The sequence below is a fragment of the Ischnura elegans genome, chromosome 1 (genome assembly GCF_921293095.1).
Source record: "Ischnura elegans chromosome 1, ioIscEleg1.1, whole genome shotgun sequence".
Lineage (NCBI taxonomy): Eukaryota > Metazoa > Arthropoda > Insecta > Odonata > Coenagrionidae > Ischnura > Ischnura elegans.
In genome coordinates this window covers 142,081,601-142,101,085 of record NC_060246.1, presented here as the reverse complement: position 1 = coordinate 142,101,085, position 19,485 = coordinate 142,081,601, and the positions used below count along the sequence as shown (strand labels likewise).

Here is a 19,485-nt window from a genome sequence, read left to right as displayed (position 1 = left end):
TAAATCGTTGATATAACTTTTTATAAAACTTCTCAAGGTTCCCAAACTTTGGAAAGAAAGTACTTTTCCTGCTACAAAAGTGTGTTGCAAAAGACATTTCTCTGCAGGCGGTAATACTGTAATGTGGAGAAGTCAAAACCTGCTACCTGAGTGTGGAGAACCATTGGTTTTTCTGCATGAGAATTTGAAAGGATCGAATATTACATGATACATTTATGTATACAATCTTAATTAAAATTGTATAGATATCTTTGTTGAGGGTTCTTCTGAGCAGTTTGGATACATTCTTTGATGACATATTACTAGAGGTTAATTCATTTCAATTGTGCTTAAGGAACTGTTTAAGACACGTTAATGTTCATTCATCTTTTAATTATGACTCAATTACCCTCAACGTTCCTCATTATCTTTTCCTTTTTACATTGGGCTAAGCATTCAAAATAGAAAATTCACAATGGGATTGAAAAAAATGAGAATATGTAGGAGCATGCTTTGCTGTATTGCGTAGTTTAAGAATTACAATACTCGACTCGATACTTGCAAGTCGTTTTCATCTCGACTCGATACTCAACTCGAGGTCAAAAAGTGCTACTCGCACATCCATAATTCATAACAATGCATAATCATATTTATCTGTGTACATAACGATTTTTATTTTTTTTGTATAAATTTCTCTATATCAATATCATTTAGCATTAATTAATGGCACATGCTAATACATATATGACTTGTAGTCATTGATAAAGAATTCATTGTATAATTTTCATTGGAACATTGGCATCCATTCACAGTCTGATTTTGGTTCTTTATTCATTCTTTATTATTTTTATCTGTATTTGCAATTTTCTGCGATTCACAATCATATATTCATAAGTTTAGTACTGAAGTTTGAAAGGAAAGTAAATAGTGTACTGAAAGATCCCTTTAAGGGGAAACTCATTAAAAAAGTAGTCCTCATATGCATTACTCCTTCCTTGTTTTAAGGTCTGTTGGAATACCTCATAATCAGTGAATAGAGGAATTAGATACGCCTTGCCTGTTTCTTCATTTTGAAAAATTTATATTGAACAAACTAAAAATTTTAATTTAGCATTGTGTGTAAGAAAATTTGTTTAATGTCTTTGAAATAGCATGTTTTAAGCAATCTTAGCTTATACTTTTTCCCAACTGGACATCGAGAGTAAAGAGAGCTTGTCTTGTCATTGGAAATTAACTCATGACTTGCATTTAGATTGCATAATCATGATATTAGTGTAGTAAAAATGTTCGAAATCAACTTGATATGCGAGTATGCATATAATACTTTTTCTACTTCTTGGCGTACTTACAAAAATATTGATAGGCTAAATTCTTAAGTATTTAGTTACATATGTAATTATTTTTAGTATTGATTGCTTTCCAAGTTTTTTTCTTAGGGGTTCCTAATATGAATCATGTGATACTAATTTTCATCTTAGATTGGTGCTAATAGAATCTCAATGATGTACTGAATTACCTGATGTACTCAATATTCAGTGCTAGGAAGAGTCAACAATTGATGCCAATTAAAAAAAAATGATTATCAAACTTTCCTCTATCTTTCGGTGACAGCATTACATAGTAACACTGAACATGGGAATGGAATAAAACAGGGAAAATACTGGTTGAGGAAAAAAGTCATGCAATTACTTAAGCCAAGTATAAAAGTTAGTCATAAGGAGGCTGAACTGAGAAGGAAAGTTTGACGGGAGAAAGTTTTGATGGAAATCTCAAAATAAGCTCTTGAAGTTGTATTTAATCATCAGGAGGCTGAAAAAAATCCTTTCCATGATAAATTTTCTGGAAATTGCTGTAGAAAAGCAGGATTTTACACAAGTTTTAAAGTTAGTGCTAGTCTAAGCATAGGAAATACATATTTTGTGTGACTAATATGTTTGTCATTATAACAAAAAATATTATTAGTTGCATCATAACATAGCGATGATTGTATAATTAAAACTTGGGCTCATTGTTGGATTAATGTTTTGCTAATACCAAATTAATTCTTTAAAAAAGTAAAAAAATCAAAAGGCTGAGAAAAGTTGGTATTAAATTTTATGATTTAAATTTCAATTAAGATGTGAGGATCAAATTATCCATATTCTGTATAGCCTAACTTTTTTGTAACTTCAATAGATCTTGTCTATGATGGCAAAACTGTAAAAAAGTGCATGCAAAACATGGTTATTTTTAATTTTCAGTCACACTCATGCCTCCATAAATGATGTGCTAATTGACAAATAGTAGTTTTATGGGATCTGTAAAATTTCATAGTAACATTGAACCCTTCTCACACTTTCTCCATTATGATTCAGGCAGAAAATTGGTAATGTGTTGAAAATACCTGGGTTAAAAGTGAAATCTTGTAATTCATGTAGAAATCCCAGGATTATAAAAAAAATGATGCCTGCAATTGATTTTATTTAAGTGGAATGGCATTATACTGGCTCTTGATGCTACATCATTTCTCCCTAATTTAGTCACGATATAAAGTTGTAGACCTGAGAGGGATTCATCTGTCCACCTCTCTGATAGCCCACTTCAGAACCTTAGCATGTTTCACAATTTCTCATAATTATTAAACTATTAAATGCTTGTTATGGTATACTTTGGGGTCAGAACACCTTCCCTCTTTTTTAATTCCTGCATTTTTATTATTTTATGCTTTCAATGCAAGTATGAAGAAATTTAGTATTTCTATAGCTAGTGAATTAGAAAAATAAAATTGGATCATATTAATAGTTATTATTAGTGGCCGGATTTGGTGGTGAGACAATGGCATTCTTATGGAGGTTATGAATGGTTTGTTTTAGTCTTGGTGGTTATCTCAGAAGAATGCTTGTGGTAACTGTTGTGATGTACAGAGAGACAATAGTATATTTAAGGTTGCCATTCTTGGGTACCTGAGAATCAGCTAGTCTGACGAACTTTAAATGTCTCTTTCAGTTTGGGGGTTGAACCTCTCTATCCACAAGTTTGCCAGAAAGTTCCAGTCTATGTGCCAACTAGTCCTGATTGTGGCCCATCTCCAGTAGAACTGAGCCAAACATTGAGTTCCATAGTGTGCTCATTATCATTTGTGCGTGATGCTCCCATCTCCATCTTTCATTTGATCATGGAGGTCTGTTCACATTTTATTCCATTTAGTGTTATTTTTTGTGTATAATTATACTCAAATTTGACACGAAAGTTCTTTGGCATTTATTTTCAGATTACCTCCATAGAATTTCACCCTAATTTAATTTTTTTACATTTCAAATATAATTTCAAAAAATTTAATATCTATGCCTTCTTCTCCTTTATGATATGATACTTTTTGGTAAATGGGCTCCACTTTTATGTGCATATGTATAAAGCTATATGTGCAGATGCAATTCATTAACATGTGTGCTGTGGAGCTTGCCGGAATCACCCTTGCCGAGTTCAGACTATGATGGGTCCCAACGATGGGTCACTGGTGTACATCATTCAGGGTGGTGTGACCCACCAATGGGTTTTACCTAGATTTATTTTATAGCCTCTGCACAGAGGTTGCACTTCACTCAGCAGCCTCCCGTCAATGGGTGTGCGTGGATCGGAAGTGAAGGAATATTAAGGAACCACCTTTCAGGCAGCTAAGGACTATGCCAGGGACCTTTATTTTGAGGTCCTCCCAGTACAGTGCCTCAAGAATGTGGCATTAGCCCAATTCTAGGTCTTGACTAGACTAATTTCTGGGCCTTAGTATTGTTGTAATTAGACTGAGGCTAGTGTCAGACAGAGCTACCCTGGTGATACTATGTAATACAATTAATTTTTGTCAAAGTTGGCCATTTTGCATGGTATCTCAAAGTCTGCCCCAGTGGCGCACCAATTGCACTACTTATATGACATGTATACTATAGACACACCAAGTTTTATGTCTTATTTTGCAAAATGGCGACAGACACAAAATGAAGTAAAATTTTAAATTTGTCAACGCGGAGGGAGAAAGTCAAGTGTGACCCACCACAGCGAATGTGTTAGTAATAGTTCTATGGTTGTATTATGAAAATAAAAAAGGTATTCTTGTGATGTTGCTTCAAGTTCAGTTGGACTTGATATAGATTTCATGGCGGAACAGATACTTTCCTGGCCTTTTTCAGCATGACAACCAGTAGGAATCCAGAGAAGTCCATTTGCACTTGATAGTACCTTTTGTTTTGCCGGTTTGTAGCTTTATGTATACCTGTCACTCATGGGAACAGTATCCCAGGAAAATGTTTCTTTCCTTAGTGAACATAATAAATATCTATACTTCAAAATCTGTATCATAGCGTAGCATGTGCTATGGATTGAACCAAAGCTTATGTTTTGCAATGTTCTGCTATGTCATCATATGTTGTCACAAATATAAAATATTCCAGTTACAACTAGGATCATAAAATTGCTTTTATCTTTCCATAGTGAACCATTAAAAAAATATTTTATCTTAATCATCACGTTTTAACGCCACCGAATAAAGTGATTTTATGTGTACGTTATTCTCTAAATGTTGGAATTTTTGTGCCTTTATAATGAAACAACCCAAAAAATCCTCTGCATTTATTGTGTTTGAACATCAAAGGATTTATTTCCTTTTCTTCTTTTTTTTGTAGTCAAGGCATTACATGCAGTGTGTTTGGAATGTTGTGCAGTTCTGGATGAGTTGTGTGGTTTCCCTAAGTCTTGTACAGTTTTTAGGAGTTTTGCTAATGCTCCCACCTGTTTTCTCAACAGGTAAGGTAGTACCTGTATACATTACCTAGTAAGAATTTGTATTGTTTTTAATGATTTTAATTTATTGATATAAATGATTGGAAAAGTTTACTGTTTAGTAATTTGTTCGCATTTTTCCCTGTTGGTCCATGAATTTTATTTTATGAGGTCCCTACATATTTGTAACTTGTAGCTCTCTGATGTCTGGTCTTCAATTCTGTATGTAGTCAAGAACAATTAAAAGTCTGTATCAACCTGGTGATTTTACTCTTGACCGCATAAGGGCACATAAAAATTAATTGAGGTTACATGAAAACTGGGAAATTAGAAGTTAGCATCATGACAGTTTGAGCATATTAACTTTTGGGTGGGTTTATTTCACCAGTTGGGTGGCATTGTTGGTTTTCATGAATGTCTAGCTCTACCCTGAGAGGGACAAGAAGTCCAAGAGTTTTACTCAATGAGTTCTTAGGTTAAGGTTGGGCCTTGGGAACTTTGGTTGTGAAGTGAAAGAAAATGAGCAGTTAAAAAAGTAAAAATTTCATTTTATTATTTCCTAATCATGTTTCCTCTCCCTTTTGACCCACTATCATCTTATCACAAAAATGTTTGGCTTTTAAGTTAGTTAAATACCAGAAAAGACTTCTTTTTCTGTGGAGCTTCTTGTAGATGCTGCTGCATTTTCCACATTTTTCTTGATTGGAATTCTACCTAATATCTGGGAAATGATGCCATTCAGTCTTAAAACTACATATGATATTTTATTTTTGAATCAGTTTCCATGTTCTGACTTAATTTTACTTAAGAGTTGCAAAATGTCAGCAATAAAAAACAATTGTCGTACATTTTATTGGTCTGAGTCACTGTAGTTTTTGGGTAAATAGACATCAGCCATGATGGATTAAAACTTCTGCCAGTAATAGCTAATTTTTTAGCATTAAAATTACTACTTAGTATAGTCCCCCTGAGGTCATTTTATAAATTCATAGTAGGTACTCAATACACATAAATCTATTTTTTATGCGAATAAAACGCATATATTTTTTCATATCAATGCCTCAAAAATGGTCAGAAATTGTAGGGGAAGCCGTTAGTATGGAAGTATTTATTGATAATGCCAATTCTTGCATGCCAATTTTTCGTTGATTTTCATTTTTCTTAAGATTTCAGGACCAGTTCTCGTATAATTTAGTAACTTTCTGATCTCATTGACATACCTCAACATTTTTTGTCATTCCTTCTGCCATTTATTTTTTCATTCCATCGTACCCTTCATGCTTTTTTTTCTAATATTTTACAGGACAAGTGTTATGGCTGATTTGTGTGATAATACCCATCTTGGCAATGTCCTTAATTGGCACTCCCACTGATCCGAAGGTAATGCATCGGGCTACAGGAAAGGGACAGAGCCATGTAACTATGGAGGCAAGTATTTGTTTTATTTTGCAAAATAATCCCTACAGCTTCATTATTTTTTTTCAATGATATACCTTGTAGTAATTTCAATGCCAAAATGCTTTACAACTCAATTTCATTTGCTTTTTCTTTTAAAGAAAATGAAATGAATATGAAAATGTTGATTTGTGTGCTACATAAGCACATATCATAATAAGTTTATTAAGTAAAAATATCTTTCTTTTCACCCAAAAAATTTCATGCTTTATTTCAGGTAGCCTTGCTTGTGTTATGGTGTTATGGAGCTAAGTTCCTTCCATCAGTTTTTATCGTGATCCTGTTATCTGGGATCACGCTCAGTCATTTATGTGCCAAAGTTGCTTCCGCCATGGCAAGGGTGGGTGTGAATACCACCTGTTCAATGGTGTATCCTCTCTTGTCCCCTAGTGAGGACAGAGGCAGTTTAAGGCCTAATTGGGATGAATGGGGTGGATGGGGCTATGATCATGGTAATGGAATATGCCTTGCACAACTACTTGCAACTTTCTTTCTCGTTATTTATTTTGGTAAGTCTTATCTTTTTTTTTTTTTAAATATTTTGGGATTTTTCTCTTGCATTAAAGAGCTTTTTTCAAATGCTATTCACATATTGACCGTCATGATTCATATTTAATGAATACATATTTCCTCTGATCCTATTTTATATCAGTTGCGTATTAGTGGTCCATGAAACTTCAAAATATCATTGATATGAGTCTAAAATGAAAGTCACTGTTTTTGATGTAGTGATGTCATAATGATGGTCTTGGCATCTGGTGAAAGTTTTGGTAAAAAGCTGGTCATTTTGACTGATCCAATGGCACTGTTGTGGGAGTAAGATAAATACATTTGTATACGAGTAGTCAGGCAAGGCGACTGCCTAAGGTGTCTCAACGACATAAGAATAGAGAAACAAGCATGAAAACTTTTTATTTATCTTCACCCTTCCGAAAACAGCAAATTTAAGGCCTTCACATCAGGATATTGTTACAGTCAATAACAATGGACTATCTTAAACACCCATGTCCTGGATCAGAGAAACCTACCTCTCCCCCCTCAAAACTATGATCTTAATCCACCACTGTAGAAAATCCTATTGCCATTCACTATGACTGGAATGGTGGTCAATGTGTTCAAGAAGTAATCTCCCATCCTATTCATAATTTACTTTGCTTATTTTTTTCAGTCACCATATCCATTGGTTTTGTACATCGCCATTATCCCATATGGAAAAAAAATCCACTCACAAATAAGCTATGGGCTTCTGTTTCCTTGATCATGTAAGTCTTATTGAATATTGATCATGTTTACTACATCTGTCAAAAATGTATTTGATATTAAATACAATGGTTGCACAGTTGATGGTTATTATTGGCTGGGATGTTATTTAAATGTTTAGAATTAGTCAATCAGACATGTATTAAAAAAATAGACTATAATGTTTTAACTAGATGTTGATGTGAAGAATTTATTTTTTGGGATAAAATATATGTACCTATTAAAAATAAGTTAAGCAAATAAAGCTTATCTATTCTTAAATATTTGTCCAAAGAGCTCCTATTAATGTTCCTATTTTAACCCTTTTCTAACCATCCACTTTTGTCTATAAGTCCTTTCTCTCTGGTATAATATTTTCCATTTGTTATTTTTTTCCACGCTCTTTGTCATGTTCTGGGCTCCTTCCATTTCCATGCATTCTTCCTTTTCAAGCATTTTGGACTTCACATTATACATCAATTTACTGAAGATAATTTTCATTTATTAGTAATTTGGCATAGGGACCACAAATGAAATCAAAAAATTATGATTTTTTTTGTAATAGCTTTTCAACTCACTAATTCCAAAATTGAAGGTTTTATTTGCAGGAGGTTATACTTTTTAGTGCACCTTGAGAGCATAAGTAACAAGATTTGGGGTGATTATCTGATGTCTTCCTTTGCAGAATTTGTCTTCAAATACTCTTTACTGGAGTCTCCATTTCTATAATGGAAACTGAATTAGATGAGGAAAATACAAATACTGCCAATGAATCACTCAATTTACTGCTTGGAGATATTCCGTGGCATATCCATTTTATTGGATTTCTGGCACCAGTATTAATTTTTCCTGTAACTGAGTTGATTAAGTGGATTGAAAATAAGTAAGTTTTACATATTTTTAAAATCAAATTTTAGTTTAGGGTAGAACTTATTTGAATATAAGTTCCACAATTAATTTGTTGTTTATGTGCAAAAAAAAAATTTCTTCCTTCATTGTCGAAGAAAAATTGCTTCAATTAATGGCCAGAATGTCATGAGCAGAAATTAATTTCTTAGTTTTATTCCGGCTATTGAGCGGAAGGATCTGACTTCAAATTAAGCTGCCTATTTTAAATAACTACCAGCATTATAAATAGTAAAGTGACTTTTCATTCACTGTTATCATACTTTTTTCCACCATTGAGAGTAGTTGAATTTTTATGTAATTTAATTACAATTAATGCATATTTTCTCTTAATTTTCCAGGGCAAATGTAAGATACCAAAAGAAGGCTAGGCTGGAATTTGGAACTAAGCTTGGAATGAATTCCCCCTTCTAAATGTTTTCAATTATGTGAAAAAAAACCGAATTATACAACATTTTTATAAAATGTTTTTGAGAAAATCAGGGCTTCGCATTCATGGACTCATGTTGATTGAACTTTCAATCTGTTTGCATGATGATATGTAGGTACAAATTAAATGTAATGAATAAATATATTTTAATAATTCTTAAAATATTTTTCAACATTCCTACAATTTTTACTACGCTTGAGTGAAGAAATGGAAGCTGAGACCCATGATTACCGCCGTAAAGGTGAGGGAAATAAAATTTTTTCTTTTGAAGAAACTTTTATGTTCATGCAAGGCCTTATAAGGACAACAAAGATTGGGGTGGGGGTTCACTTGAAGAGGGGTACAATTTAAGGTTTTTCATTTGGAGGGGATAAACTCTAGAACACATCTCCAAAACAGTTTTGGGGGATTGCACCTCCTTAATTGCCCTGATTGTTATGGCATTGGATAATTGGAAAATAAAAAGACGAGGTCACGGTGAAATATTATTATTTTTATTGTTACAGCAATTAGTACTTTATTATCATAAAAAATAGCACCCTATTATGTCCAGGACTATCAATTCATTATTCTGAATTAATCAACTCAGTTCAAAATTAATTAAAAGTCTATGCAACAGTGATGATTAGTTTGTAAACCTTCCGTCACACAAACATTGGAAAGTGCTACCTCCCATCCCTAGGAATTTCTTCAGGCAAATCAAGGATCTCACCAACAAACTTGGCCACATCTGTGTCTCTGTTTTCTTGGGCCAATATGAATGAATGGGTTAATAATGAGCTGTAATAAGGTCTTGATCTATAATCTTTCTGAAGGCTGCAAAAGAAGAAAAAATGAGCAAATTACAATTGTAAAAAAGGAAAACCAACAAAAACAAGATACGCATTGATTAATTAAATAGGAATTAAAAATGAGAGAGCATATACACTCCTCATACAGAGGATGTAAATTGGCATAATTTTGTTCCTTAATATTCAACTATGGTTAGAAGGTTGGCCACACCATTTTTCAAGCACAGAGAATGCACAATGAACATATTTCAATACAGAAAATGGGTCAGACAAGTATAGAAAGAAAGGGAGGCTTAAATGTACTGAAGCTTAAAAATATTTCCACTCTTATTCCATTGCACTTGCAAAAACTGAGCTTTTACTTCCAATGCTCAGATGCCACAGTTAGCCCTAAAATATATGCACCAAAATTGCAAAAATCAAATGAAGGAACTGATTTCACATTTGAAATTGTACAAGCATTTATGCAAAAAAATTTCTGAGTCGACTAATTGTAAGTTCTTCTGAGTTGCAATACTTAGTGTAACAACAAAAAACCAGAGAAATCATCGAGAGTAGAGATAACCAGCCTCAGAAATAATCACTTAGTTTACTGTGTCCACTGCACTGAGGAGAAAAGCATTTTTCAATAAGAGATGCAGCATTAGATATTTCCAGGAGTAATTCATGCAGTCATAATTTTAAATTTAGTTTTACTGAATTAGAAGGAGGCCTGATGGTACCCAAAAAATTTCTGGCTACAATGAATTCTAGCTCTATTGAGTAAAAGCAAAAGCATTTAGCAAAGATTTAAAAAACACAAACATACAATATAATCATTAAAACAAGCTATACAGATTGCCATTACAGAGGGAACAAGTTTTCTTTTAAAAATTTAAGAAAAAAATTAAGGATTTTTAAATGCATATTCAAACAATTAATCATTCAATACGAAATGGAATTTGATGTAATAAACATATGTACTTACCACTGGGCAATAATATCTTGAAAATCAGGAGAGAAGTTTGATGAGGCTGGCAAACGTGGAGGGTCATCTGTGACTACTTGCTTAAGTTGTTCGAATGGGGTTCCCCATGAATTGTAGGGAAACCGTCCAGTTGCCAACTCCATTAGTGATATCCCCAAAGACCAAACATCAGACCGAATGTCATACTGTGATGGGTTTCCTTGTGGATCTATCCTTTCAGGCTGTAAAGATAATTTATCAAAAACTGCCTTAGTTACATACAATAAAGGTAAGACTAACCAAACAATTTCTGTGCTTGTGCACAGTACTTAACACACTGAGATCTTTAAAGAGAACTTTTAATTACACTGATTAAAATGACATTTTGGTTATACTGGTTAGAAAAAGATCAGACATGTTAGGCCTAATGAAAATTTCTGGCTGTCACTGTGGATAAGCATTTCATACAACTAATAGTTAAGGTGAAACATTTTACTCCTGATTTATAAGGAAAATTTTTGGAACGAGATTCAGCCATAAAAATCACTCTACACCACAGAGCAAAAAAGCCAAACTCTTCATTGAATATGCTTTTGAGATAAACACTATTTAAAATGCCAAATTGACATTTGCTCTTATGGAAGGTATATCATACAGAAAATTACTTGCATACAAAAAATTAACATGCAGATAAAAAGCAAAACTATACCAAAGATTCCTTATCTCAAGATAAGCTTATTTTGGTTAAGTTTGGTATTGCTCATTCAGTTGGTTTTCGAGATATTATAAAATTATTCATTACAATACAACATGCTGTCCAATCTGAGATAAAAATGAATAACTTACTGCCATGTATGGTTTGCAACCAGCATCGATCGTTTTGGCAACTGAATCCACCAGATATCCAGAGATTCCAAAATCACACATCTTCACTTCCCCCTTTCTATTGATTAAAATGTTTGACGGTTTCACATCTCGGTGAATCACTCTTAAGGCAGAATACAAGTAATGCAGAGCATTGACAACCTGTAAAGAAAAAAAAACACTGGGTCAACAAAATGAAAAATAAAAATTTCAACAATAAATATGCAATATTTTACTGGTTAGGATAAGAATATATTTTTACTATCCATCTATACTGAACCTACACTTACTGAATACCCAAAAATTTGTTCAAATTGCCAACTTGGTCTCCAGTATGCAATTATTTTGGTATAGGGTTTCACCCAACCACCCAATTTCATGATTTTAGTGGCAGACACAAATTTATTATTTTGATCAGTTTTTTAATTTACTTTGATAGATAACTCAAAATAAAAAAAATGCGTGTTTCCAAGGGTTTATAGCTAAGTTAGGTCATGATATTAAGTTCAAAATCTGACGACTACATTGTAAAAATAAAAAAATAGAAAAGTGCCACACCTCTAGAAAAAATACACATTATAAAAAATGACTTATAAAATGACTTTATAAGCATAGTTAGTGCGAAAAATCCACAGAGGAAAAATCATTCGCCTTGACCGGGATACGAACCCGGATCCCTCGATTTCCGGCCGAGTGCTTTAGCCAGTTAAGCTACCGAGGCGTCATTCTCCTCTGTGGAAATTTGTGGACTATACCGGACAAGGTGGTATGGACTGCTGAGCATATGATGCGACTAGCAGTCCAGGTCGTGCGCATGGTGCCACAGCCGGAGAGCAAAGCCCGAACTTTGAACACTAGAGGTGTTCGCTCTGGACTTATGAAAGTATACCGGGACTAGCCACGGTGATAACTTTTTACGGAGTCACCCGCAATGCACAAATAGTGCGAAAAATCCACAGAGGAAAAATCATTCGCCTTGACCGGGCGAATGATTTTTCCTCTGTGGATTTTTCGCACTATTTGTGCATTGCGGGTGACTCCGTAAAAAGTTATCACCGTGGCTAGTCCCGGTATACTTTCATAAGCATAGTTAGTGACAAACAAGCAGCCTATGAAACAGAGTATGTACACCAACATCACAGATTGTTCATCAAGAGGGTTACACTTTTTTTTATATGAATTTACCTAATTAAATGAGGCAATGGAATTAGCTGTTTCAGGCGTGACTTAATGGATTCTACTTAACATAATGAAAAGTTGTTGTGAGCCCATAAATGACATTCTACATTTCATCAATGAAATTCACAATACTTCAGGCAATCTCTTTACATTAGTTAGAGGTAGTTTAGATACTTCTTACATTGACTGGTACATATACCATTTGAACATATTAAAAAAAAATTTAGTGTGAGTTTAAATGTCTTCTCACATCAGTGGAAGCTATTTTTTCACATTAACTTATTTTTAAAAGGCTATTATTTTGCATTTAAACTTCTACCTTCTTTGAATAATAATTTTATTTTTATGGATTCAATTTTGTGCCCGAGTCTAGTTTTGAATAAATGCTGACAAGAGAAATGACAGGTATATCTTCAATGATTTGCCAGCTGACAGTGTGGATCTTCATTGCTGAATAAGTATATTGAAAATTTGGTAATTCCACACAGCTTTATTTGGTACAGCAGTTAAAACCTGGCTCAGAAGTATTTTAAACCTGCGAAACGTCAAAATACTGTATATAATGATTTTCATTTCATCAACAAGGAGTTTTACTTAATTATGCCAGCCACCATAAAATATATGCAAAGACTTCTGGAAAAATCACATTCTGTGGAAGTTTAGCTCACTACATAGCCATGTATTAACCTTTGCTACAGTGGCAAAGCCAGGAATTTTGTTCTGGGGGGTCCAAAACCAGCGGTGAAAATGTTTTTAGAAACAGGGTACCAAGTAGAGGGATTAAACTAATTTTAACACTTTTCATAATCGAAATAACTTCATTTTTTTAAAGAAATACATTGTAAATTCATGATTTTTCAATATTTTGTTTTCTTTTATGAAGAAGAATAATTGCGCTTTCATAATTTGGTGTGGGGGGGGGGGGGGGGGGGAGGGTTCCAGAGCCCCCTGACCCTCCAGGATACACCACTGCTTTGCCAGTTTTTTATTCACCGAAAATAGTAAAATTAAGCTAACAACACATACTGCATGTGTGATTTTTCCCAGGATATCTTCAGGTATCTGTCGGCCATTTCGGTACACCTTAGCATAAAACTTGTCCAGTGATGTGTCCATTACTTCCATACATATCCACACGTCGCCTTCACGGAAAAGGGCACCATGGAATTGCACTGTGTAGGGACAGTCGGAAGTCCTCATTGAGATGTCAAGATCCATCAACAGTCGCTTCTGCTCTTGTGTATTCACTGTTGCAGTTATCCTCTGCAAAGATAATGCCAGAAAGTTGAATTTATACTCATTTGTGGAGCATGCATTGATAAAAGAAACTAATAACTTCATTTGCAAACACTTTAGCACACAAGAGTTCAAAGTTTAAGGCACTCACATGCCTGAGAGACAAAGTTAAGTAAATGCAAGCAAGGATTGGGTAGTCCTAAGGGGATCCCAAGCACCTTCATGAAAAAAAGCTTCAATTACTTCCATGCTGGAATGAGATTTTTACATCAGGGAATGTGAACATTAACATCAAATTTAGGGATGGACCGATACAGGATTTTTTTGGACCTGGATTCGGGTCGGATCCTTGATTTTCGGATTCGAATATTTGGATATTTTCGAATCCAAAAGCATTTTCAAATTCCTGCCATAAAACAAAGTAATTATTCAAGTTTTTTATGGGTACACACAATCAAAGGAATGCTTTTTAGATTTACATATGCATTTTAATATTTTTACTGATTAAAAATAATTTTTTTTAGCTTTCAAATTATTTATTAAAAACGATAAAATCTTTACACGCTCAGCATCTAGACTGTTATACGGTTGCTTCTGGAAATGAAATTAGGTTTCCATCTTCGGATAAACCATTGACTGAATTTTAATTTTCCTCACACACGTTTACCCTGAATTTTATCACTTTCTCATCGCATACTTGTGTTTAATCCACAAATGCTTCAGTTGTGGTGAGGTGGATTTTCACTTTCGGGAGTCAAGGATGAACGTGTCATACCTTGCTATTTTGTGACGTTGTTGCCTACGAGTAAGGGAGTCAAGGACGAAGATGTCAGATCTTGCTATTTTGTGACGCCGTTGCCTTCAAAGCGAAGCCAGGCGACCTATGTGATATATACAGTTGGTGTTTCCAGACCGTATCTTCTTGTTTGACGGTACTGATGCCACGCCTGTTTCTTTGAAAATTGTGCTGTTTGGACAATGCTGAATATTGGTAGTCTTGTTGCAATTAAAAAAACTTTAGAAATCCAATGCATTTGGTCTCATTCTTTTTTGAATCTTGTGCACGTCATCCAATAGCTGAAAACAATCGAGATATCTTTGGGTCCAGTAAGTCACTCGCCCAACATTTTTTTCCAGAAACGAAGAATTGAAGCAGGTACGATGAAAATGGTCAGTGGGTGAGATGGGGCAGGGATGAAACACGCTTCCATTGTTCTTGTGTAACTTGACATTTTCGTCAGGAGATAATAATTTATGGACTGTTTGGTCTCAGAAAGGAAAAAAAATATCAGAGGCATGAGGTGATGCAGGGCCGAGGGTGTTTATTTTTTTTAAATCTGCAACATAGTCACTTTTCACGTGGTTGTATTTCCTATGGCATTGAGATTCTCCCGATGGTTGTTCAATCTCTTTGTAAGAGTCACACTATGTGCCTGTCGTATTTTGCCGTAAAAATTGCCACGGCTACAATTCTGTTGCACAACCCCTATGGGAGCTTTTAAAAAAATGGTTCATGAGTAGGACAAGCATCGTAGTGCAATGGCACATGCAAAGGTAGGATCATAACTCTTTCCACTCCCTAGTATGGGATGCTGCGTTCACTAAAGCATAAATTTGAAATTTCGGATCCAGATCCGATGTCTTCAGTGAATTTTGATCTGAGTATCCAATGAAGGGCAATATCTGCAGATATTTGGATCCGATGTATCCAATCCAACCATCCCTAATCAAATTACACAGCCCAAAAAATACTCTTTATCCTCGAGTAGTTGTAGAATTATTATGCTATATCTCTCACATATTGGAATGGAAAATGTAAATACCCTAGAGAATACAGAGGTCTAGCTGTTGTTCGAGAATATGATATGGCTTTTTTCTTTCTGCTAATCTCTGTTAGATGTCAATGATGTTCCTAAAAGATTCTAACTGGTTTTCACAAGAACAAGCATACTTGCCTCGCCTAACCCGTGCACTGCAAATGTGTATGAGAGGTGAAATGGGCGATGTAGGGAAGGCCTCTTGAGTATCACTTCCTTGGAATTCTTTTGGTGATTTTGGGGCAAGTTCATCTACACCTCTCAACCAATATTCTAACTTAATTGTCAATGCTAGTATCTAATGATTTGATCGTCGGATCATTCTTCCTCATAGAATGATCCTCCAAAGTCGTTAGAACACTAATAGCTTTGCTTGATTTTGCTTTTTAGTGGGCCTTCTTCCTTATATAGCGTTGAAGTGTTTTTCCCCATCCCATTCCTTCCTTCCCTATCCTACCCCAGGGGCGTCGACGGGCTCCTATCGTGGCAGCGCCTCTTTTCCTTTTTCCTTCCTCTCCAGCCCCTCCCCGGGTGATCGGGCGTATAAGCCACAAGCTTGGTTCCCAGCCCCGGTGTGTTGTTCAGGTTGGCAAGGGCTCCCCTGAGCCCTCATGGGCTGTCAATGTAAGTAAAATTGGACATTTCTAGGTGGAAATATTGCAATGTCAAATTTTAATAATATTAAGAACTTCAACCAAATTGTGCCTCACATCATAAAAGATATTAACTGTCTATATAGACAATAGGGTGGTTTCCTATTATTTTTTTATTGCCTATCTCGGAAGATTATTACTCCTGGAGTACGTATTTCACGCTTTTAGATTTTTAAATGACGATATCTATTTTTTGCGATTAAATGAAAAGTGAAAAATTTCAAGCGTGCGAAAACGCGACGGGTAAGGAAATCTCTCCGAGTGACGTATTTCTGGTTCCCCCTCCCGTCTTGTGAGGTGACCTTGATCGAGGCTCTGAGCGCTGATAGGACGCAGGATGCTAGCAGGTAGCTGAGTACCCATCTGGCTGGTAGCGCTTGGCTTAAAAAAGGTTTATTAATACCTTATCAAACGAAGAAAACTTTCCGACCTTAGCCAGTTTTAATAGGTGATTATTAAGACATGTTTCCCTGAGCTCTGCGCCTCATGCATGCATTGGTAATCTCAGACGATGTATAACTCCTATCTTCTCCTATAGAAACTAGGTCCCTGTGACGTCACGTGGAGTGGCATCGCATGGGCGCCAATCTGGCCCTTTTCAAATGAGGATAAAAATGGACCATTGCCATTCGTCTAAACCGGTATTTCTAAAACGAAATAATTTGTATATTATGAATACAGTAATGGTGGGTAACAAAACGCAATCAATGCCTTTCTTTGATGAAGGAAACTACCCTATTATAACAAGACTATATAGATGATTTCCCTACCACCTCTAAATCACCATGAACCTTCTTGAAGATTTTGCACGATCTTGTCTTGGCTTTTAGAGAGGCAGACTAATTATTAACTTTTAGCATACAAGCTGTTAATATTTGTGAAGTGCGACTAACATTAATTTGAAATTAATTCAAATGAAGCGTGGTACTCAAAATATGATGATTGTCGTTATATTTACATAACCCAACTGCTCTACCTTCGCACATTGATTTTGAACTAGTAATGTTACATTAAGAATGTTTATTCCCTTTCCCACCTTAACATCAAAGACAGTGGCCTCAGCTGCCTTCAAGAGGCGCAAATCCTTCTCCCAGGACTCATCCATTAACATATCTATGAAATTGGAGCCTCTAAGCAAGTTATTTTATTTCGTTAGTTGTTGCAGCAGCCCTTGACTTATCTGCTGGAATCATTTGGCCCCACAAGAAGCAAGGAACATGTAGCTCTCCCTCCCCTGCCTCATCCATTCCTAAAATTTACTTTCTCACTTGAAAGCCTAAGTGCACACCAGACTTCTTACATGTCGAGTTGGAGCAAGATGCTGCTTGGAACGAATTCAAATTGGTCGCTTTACCATGAAACTGGTTGACCAGAGAGACCCAATCGATCAGTTCCAAAACTTCTTCAAAAACGCATAGGCTGTTTAGCATGGGAATGAGACCTTAAATAAATTGCTCTATGACAATACCTATAAACCATAACAGTCCCTCAAAAGTTAAATTACTCCTCATGTGTGACTAACTACATATTCAACTCCAGAAGCAAACAGTAGTAAAGCTTATGTAACTTGCCATTGCATTTTTGTAATATTTTTCCGGCATCTATATTTTATGTATTTTAAAAGATTTGAAGGGAAATTACTGACAATGATGCCAGGATGCATTTAAAAGCAGCAAACCTACCCCTTCCAAATGTTAAGCAAGTAACCCAAAAATCAGCATGAGGTACAGGTGGAAATGGAGAGGATCTGGATGGGTGACATTTGCAAGTTTACTAGTGGCCAGCATCACCATTGGCTCCAATCAACTCTCTGTCCTCGACTTCTAAACAGGCCCCCATGTAATAACATTCAGGGTTGCAAGCATGGAGGAACCCTTTTCCAAGAAAGGACCCAATCACCTAATTCCGTGACTTGGACTGACCCAACCAAAAAGTGTCCACTGTGCCATGAGTACCTCAACTTTGGATAAGCCTATTGATTAAAAAGCTGCCACACGTCAGTTAAGTACCTTAACAGCCATCACAGTCCCACTTGGGACATGTCGCATTTTCTCAACCACACCATATGCTCCTCTTCCCAAGTCTCCAATTTTTTCCAAATCATCTGCTTCAACTTCCACTGTCGTATCACCTATTGTTATGGTAGTCCTCTTGTCAAGATTACGAGGTGGGGTGCTGTGAAAGACAAAGAGAATAACCATTTAGATTTGTGAAAAACGTACAGGTAAAGATCGCACGCAAAACTAATTTGATGTAAGGACTATATTGCAGTTTTCGAGTATCCTGATACAACTATCTCTGTTTAGCAGCACTGCTAGTCATAGAAAAATTATCCACTTAATAAAAAAACAGCCAGAGAAAAAGATTCAATCCAGGAAGGTTAAGATATCGATAAATATAAAGTTCAAGCGTCCCACCTTCTCAACTTCGGTGATTTCCTTAATCCATACTGTATTTAGGAAATAATGGGGCTACCGTAAGCCAAAATGTACCTCTAGAATGACATGCGAACAGTGCATTTATTCTAGCAACAAAATCAAAGCATTTAAAATTATTCCTTACACTGGAGGTGCTTCCACAGGCACGATCACCTTCAGGCCAGGCCTTTTTCCACGACGACCTGCTTGTCAAGAGAATAGGTTGTACAAAATGAAAGGTTTAACTACAAGAAAGAAATTTCACAAATGGTTATTACCGGCCATTCCAAATGGTGAGGATTTCTGACGACAATCAGACCTGAGACTTCACACAATACCCCGAGCACTCACAGATAGCATTCAAACGCGAGTATATAGGTACGGGCGTCTAATTTTACTTTGCATCGCATTAATATACGAAAAGATTGCTAGAAATCACCCAGACGCCAAGGCACAATTCAGACTTTCAAAACAATTATCAATGGCATTACATCCAAAGGACTACTTATTTTACACTTACAACTTTGGACCGTCTATTGGTTGACAAAAGCAAAAGTTAACAAGTAAAATGAAAGAGTTGCAAGAAAACAAACCTAATAACAAACAAGATACGAGGCCTAATTGGACGGCATATTATTCAAAATTAAATAAATATACAATACTTGTGATGCCTATGCAATTTAAATGCGAAGGAAATACATCCTGAAACTACCATAATACTCGATATCTTCTAAAATAACCAGCATTTATCTAAATTATAACAACTTCGCCCACTGAAATCTATCAACAACTGACTGCGCCGAATCGCGCTGAATACCTTC

At 35.4% G+C, this 19,485-nt stretch overlaps 2 protein-coding genes across 6 annotated transcripts in view; one reads left to right on the top strand and one right to left on the bottom strand.

Annotated features, from left to right (window-relative positions):
• Nucleotides 1-8,914, top strand: part of LOC124171144 (transmembrane protein 94) — a 76,882-nt gene extending 67,968 nt beyond the window's left edge. For all 5 annotated transcript variants that reach the window (XM_046550296.1, XM_046550290.1, XM_046550301.1 and 2 more), the window contains 7 exons: nt 2,965-3,139; nt 4,635-4,755; nt 6,035-6,159; nt 6,404-6,695; nt 7,355-7,448; nt 8,111-8,308; nt 8,673-8,914. In XM_046550296.1, the coding sequence (XP_046406252.1) occupies nt 2,965-3,139; nt 4,635-4,755; nt 6,035-6,159; nt 6,404-6,695; nt 7,355-7,448; nt 8,111-8,308; nt 8,673-8,745 (1,078 nt within the window). In that variant the 3' untranslated portion in view covers nt 8,746-8,914. The remainder of the gene's footprint in view (nt 1-2,964; nt 3,140-4,634; nt 4,756-6,034; nt 6,160-6,403; nt 6,696-7,354; nt 7,449-8,110; nt 8,309-8,672) is intronic.
• A 319-nt stretch (nt 8,915-9,233) lies between these two features.
• Nucleotides 9,234-19,484, bottom strand: LOC124171180 (dual specificity mitogen-activated protein kinase kinase 6). The gene is made up of 7 exons (XM_046550322.1): nt 18,943-19,484; nt 18,810-18,867; nt 18,257-18,422; nt 13,568-13,804; nt 11,345-11,524; nt 10,520-10,740; nt 9,234-9,577 (listed from the first exon to the last, which is right to left on the bottom strand). Exons 1-7 carry the CDS (start codon nt 18,947-18,949, stop codon nt 9,427-9,429), a joined length of 1,020 nt encoding a protein of 339 aa, XP_046406278.1. The 5' UTR covers nt 18,950-19,484; the 3' UTR covers nt 9,234-9,426.
• Between the last annotated feature and the right edge of the window lies 1 nt (nt 19,485).

Coding starts and splice junctions, on each gene's coding strand:
- LOC124171180 (XM_046550322.1), bottom strand. Junction 18,423..18,809: donor CCTGTGGAAGCACCTCCAGT/GTAAGGAATAAT, acceptor TGTCTTTCACAG/CACCCCACCTCGTAATCTTG. Junction 11,525..13,567: donor TGGGAAAAATCACACATGCA/GTATGTGTTGTT, acceptor TTTTCTTTACAG/GTTGTCAATGCTCTGCATTA.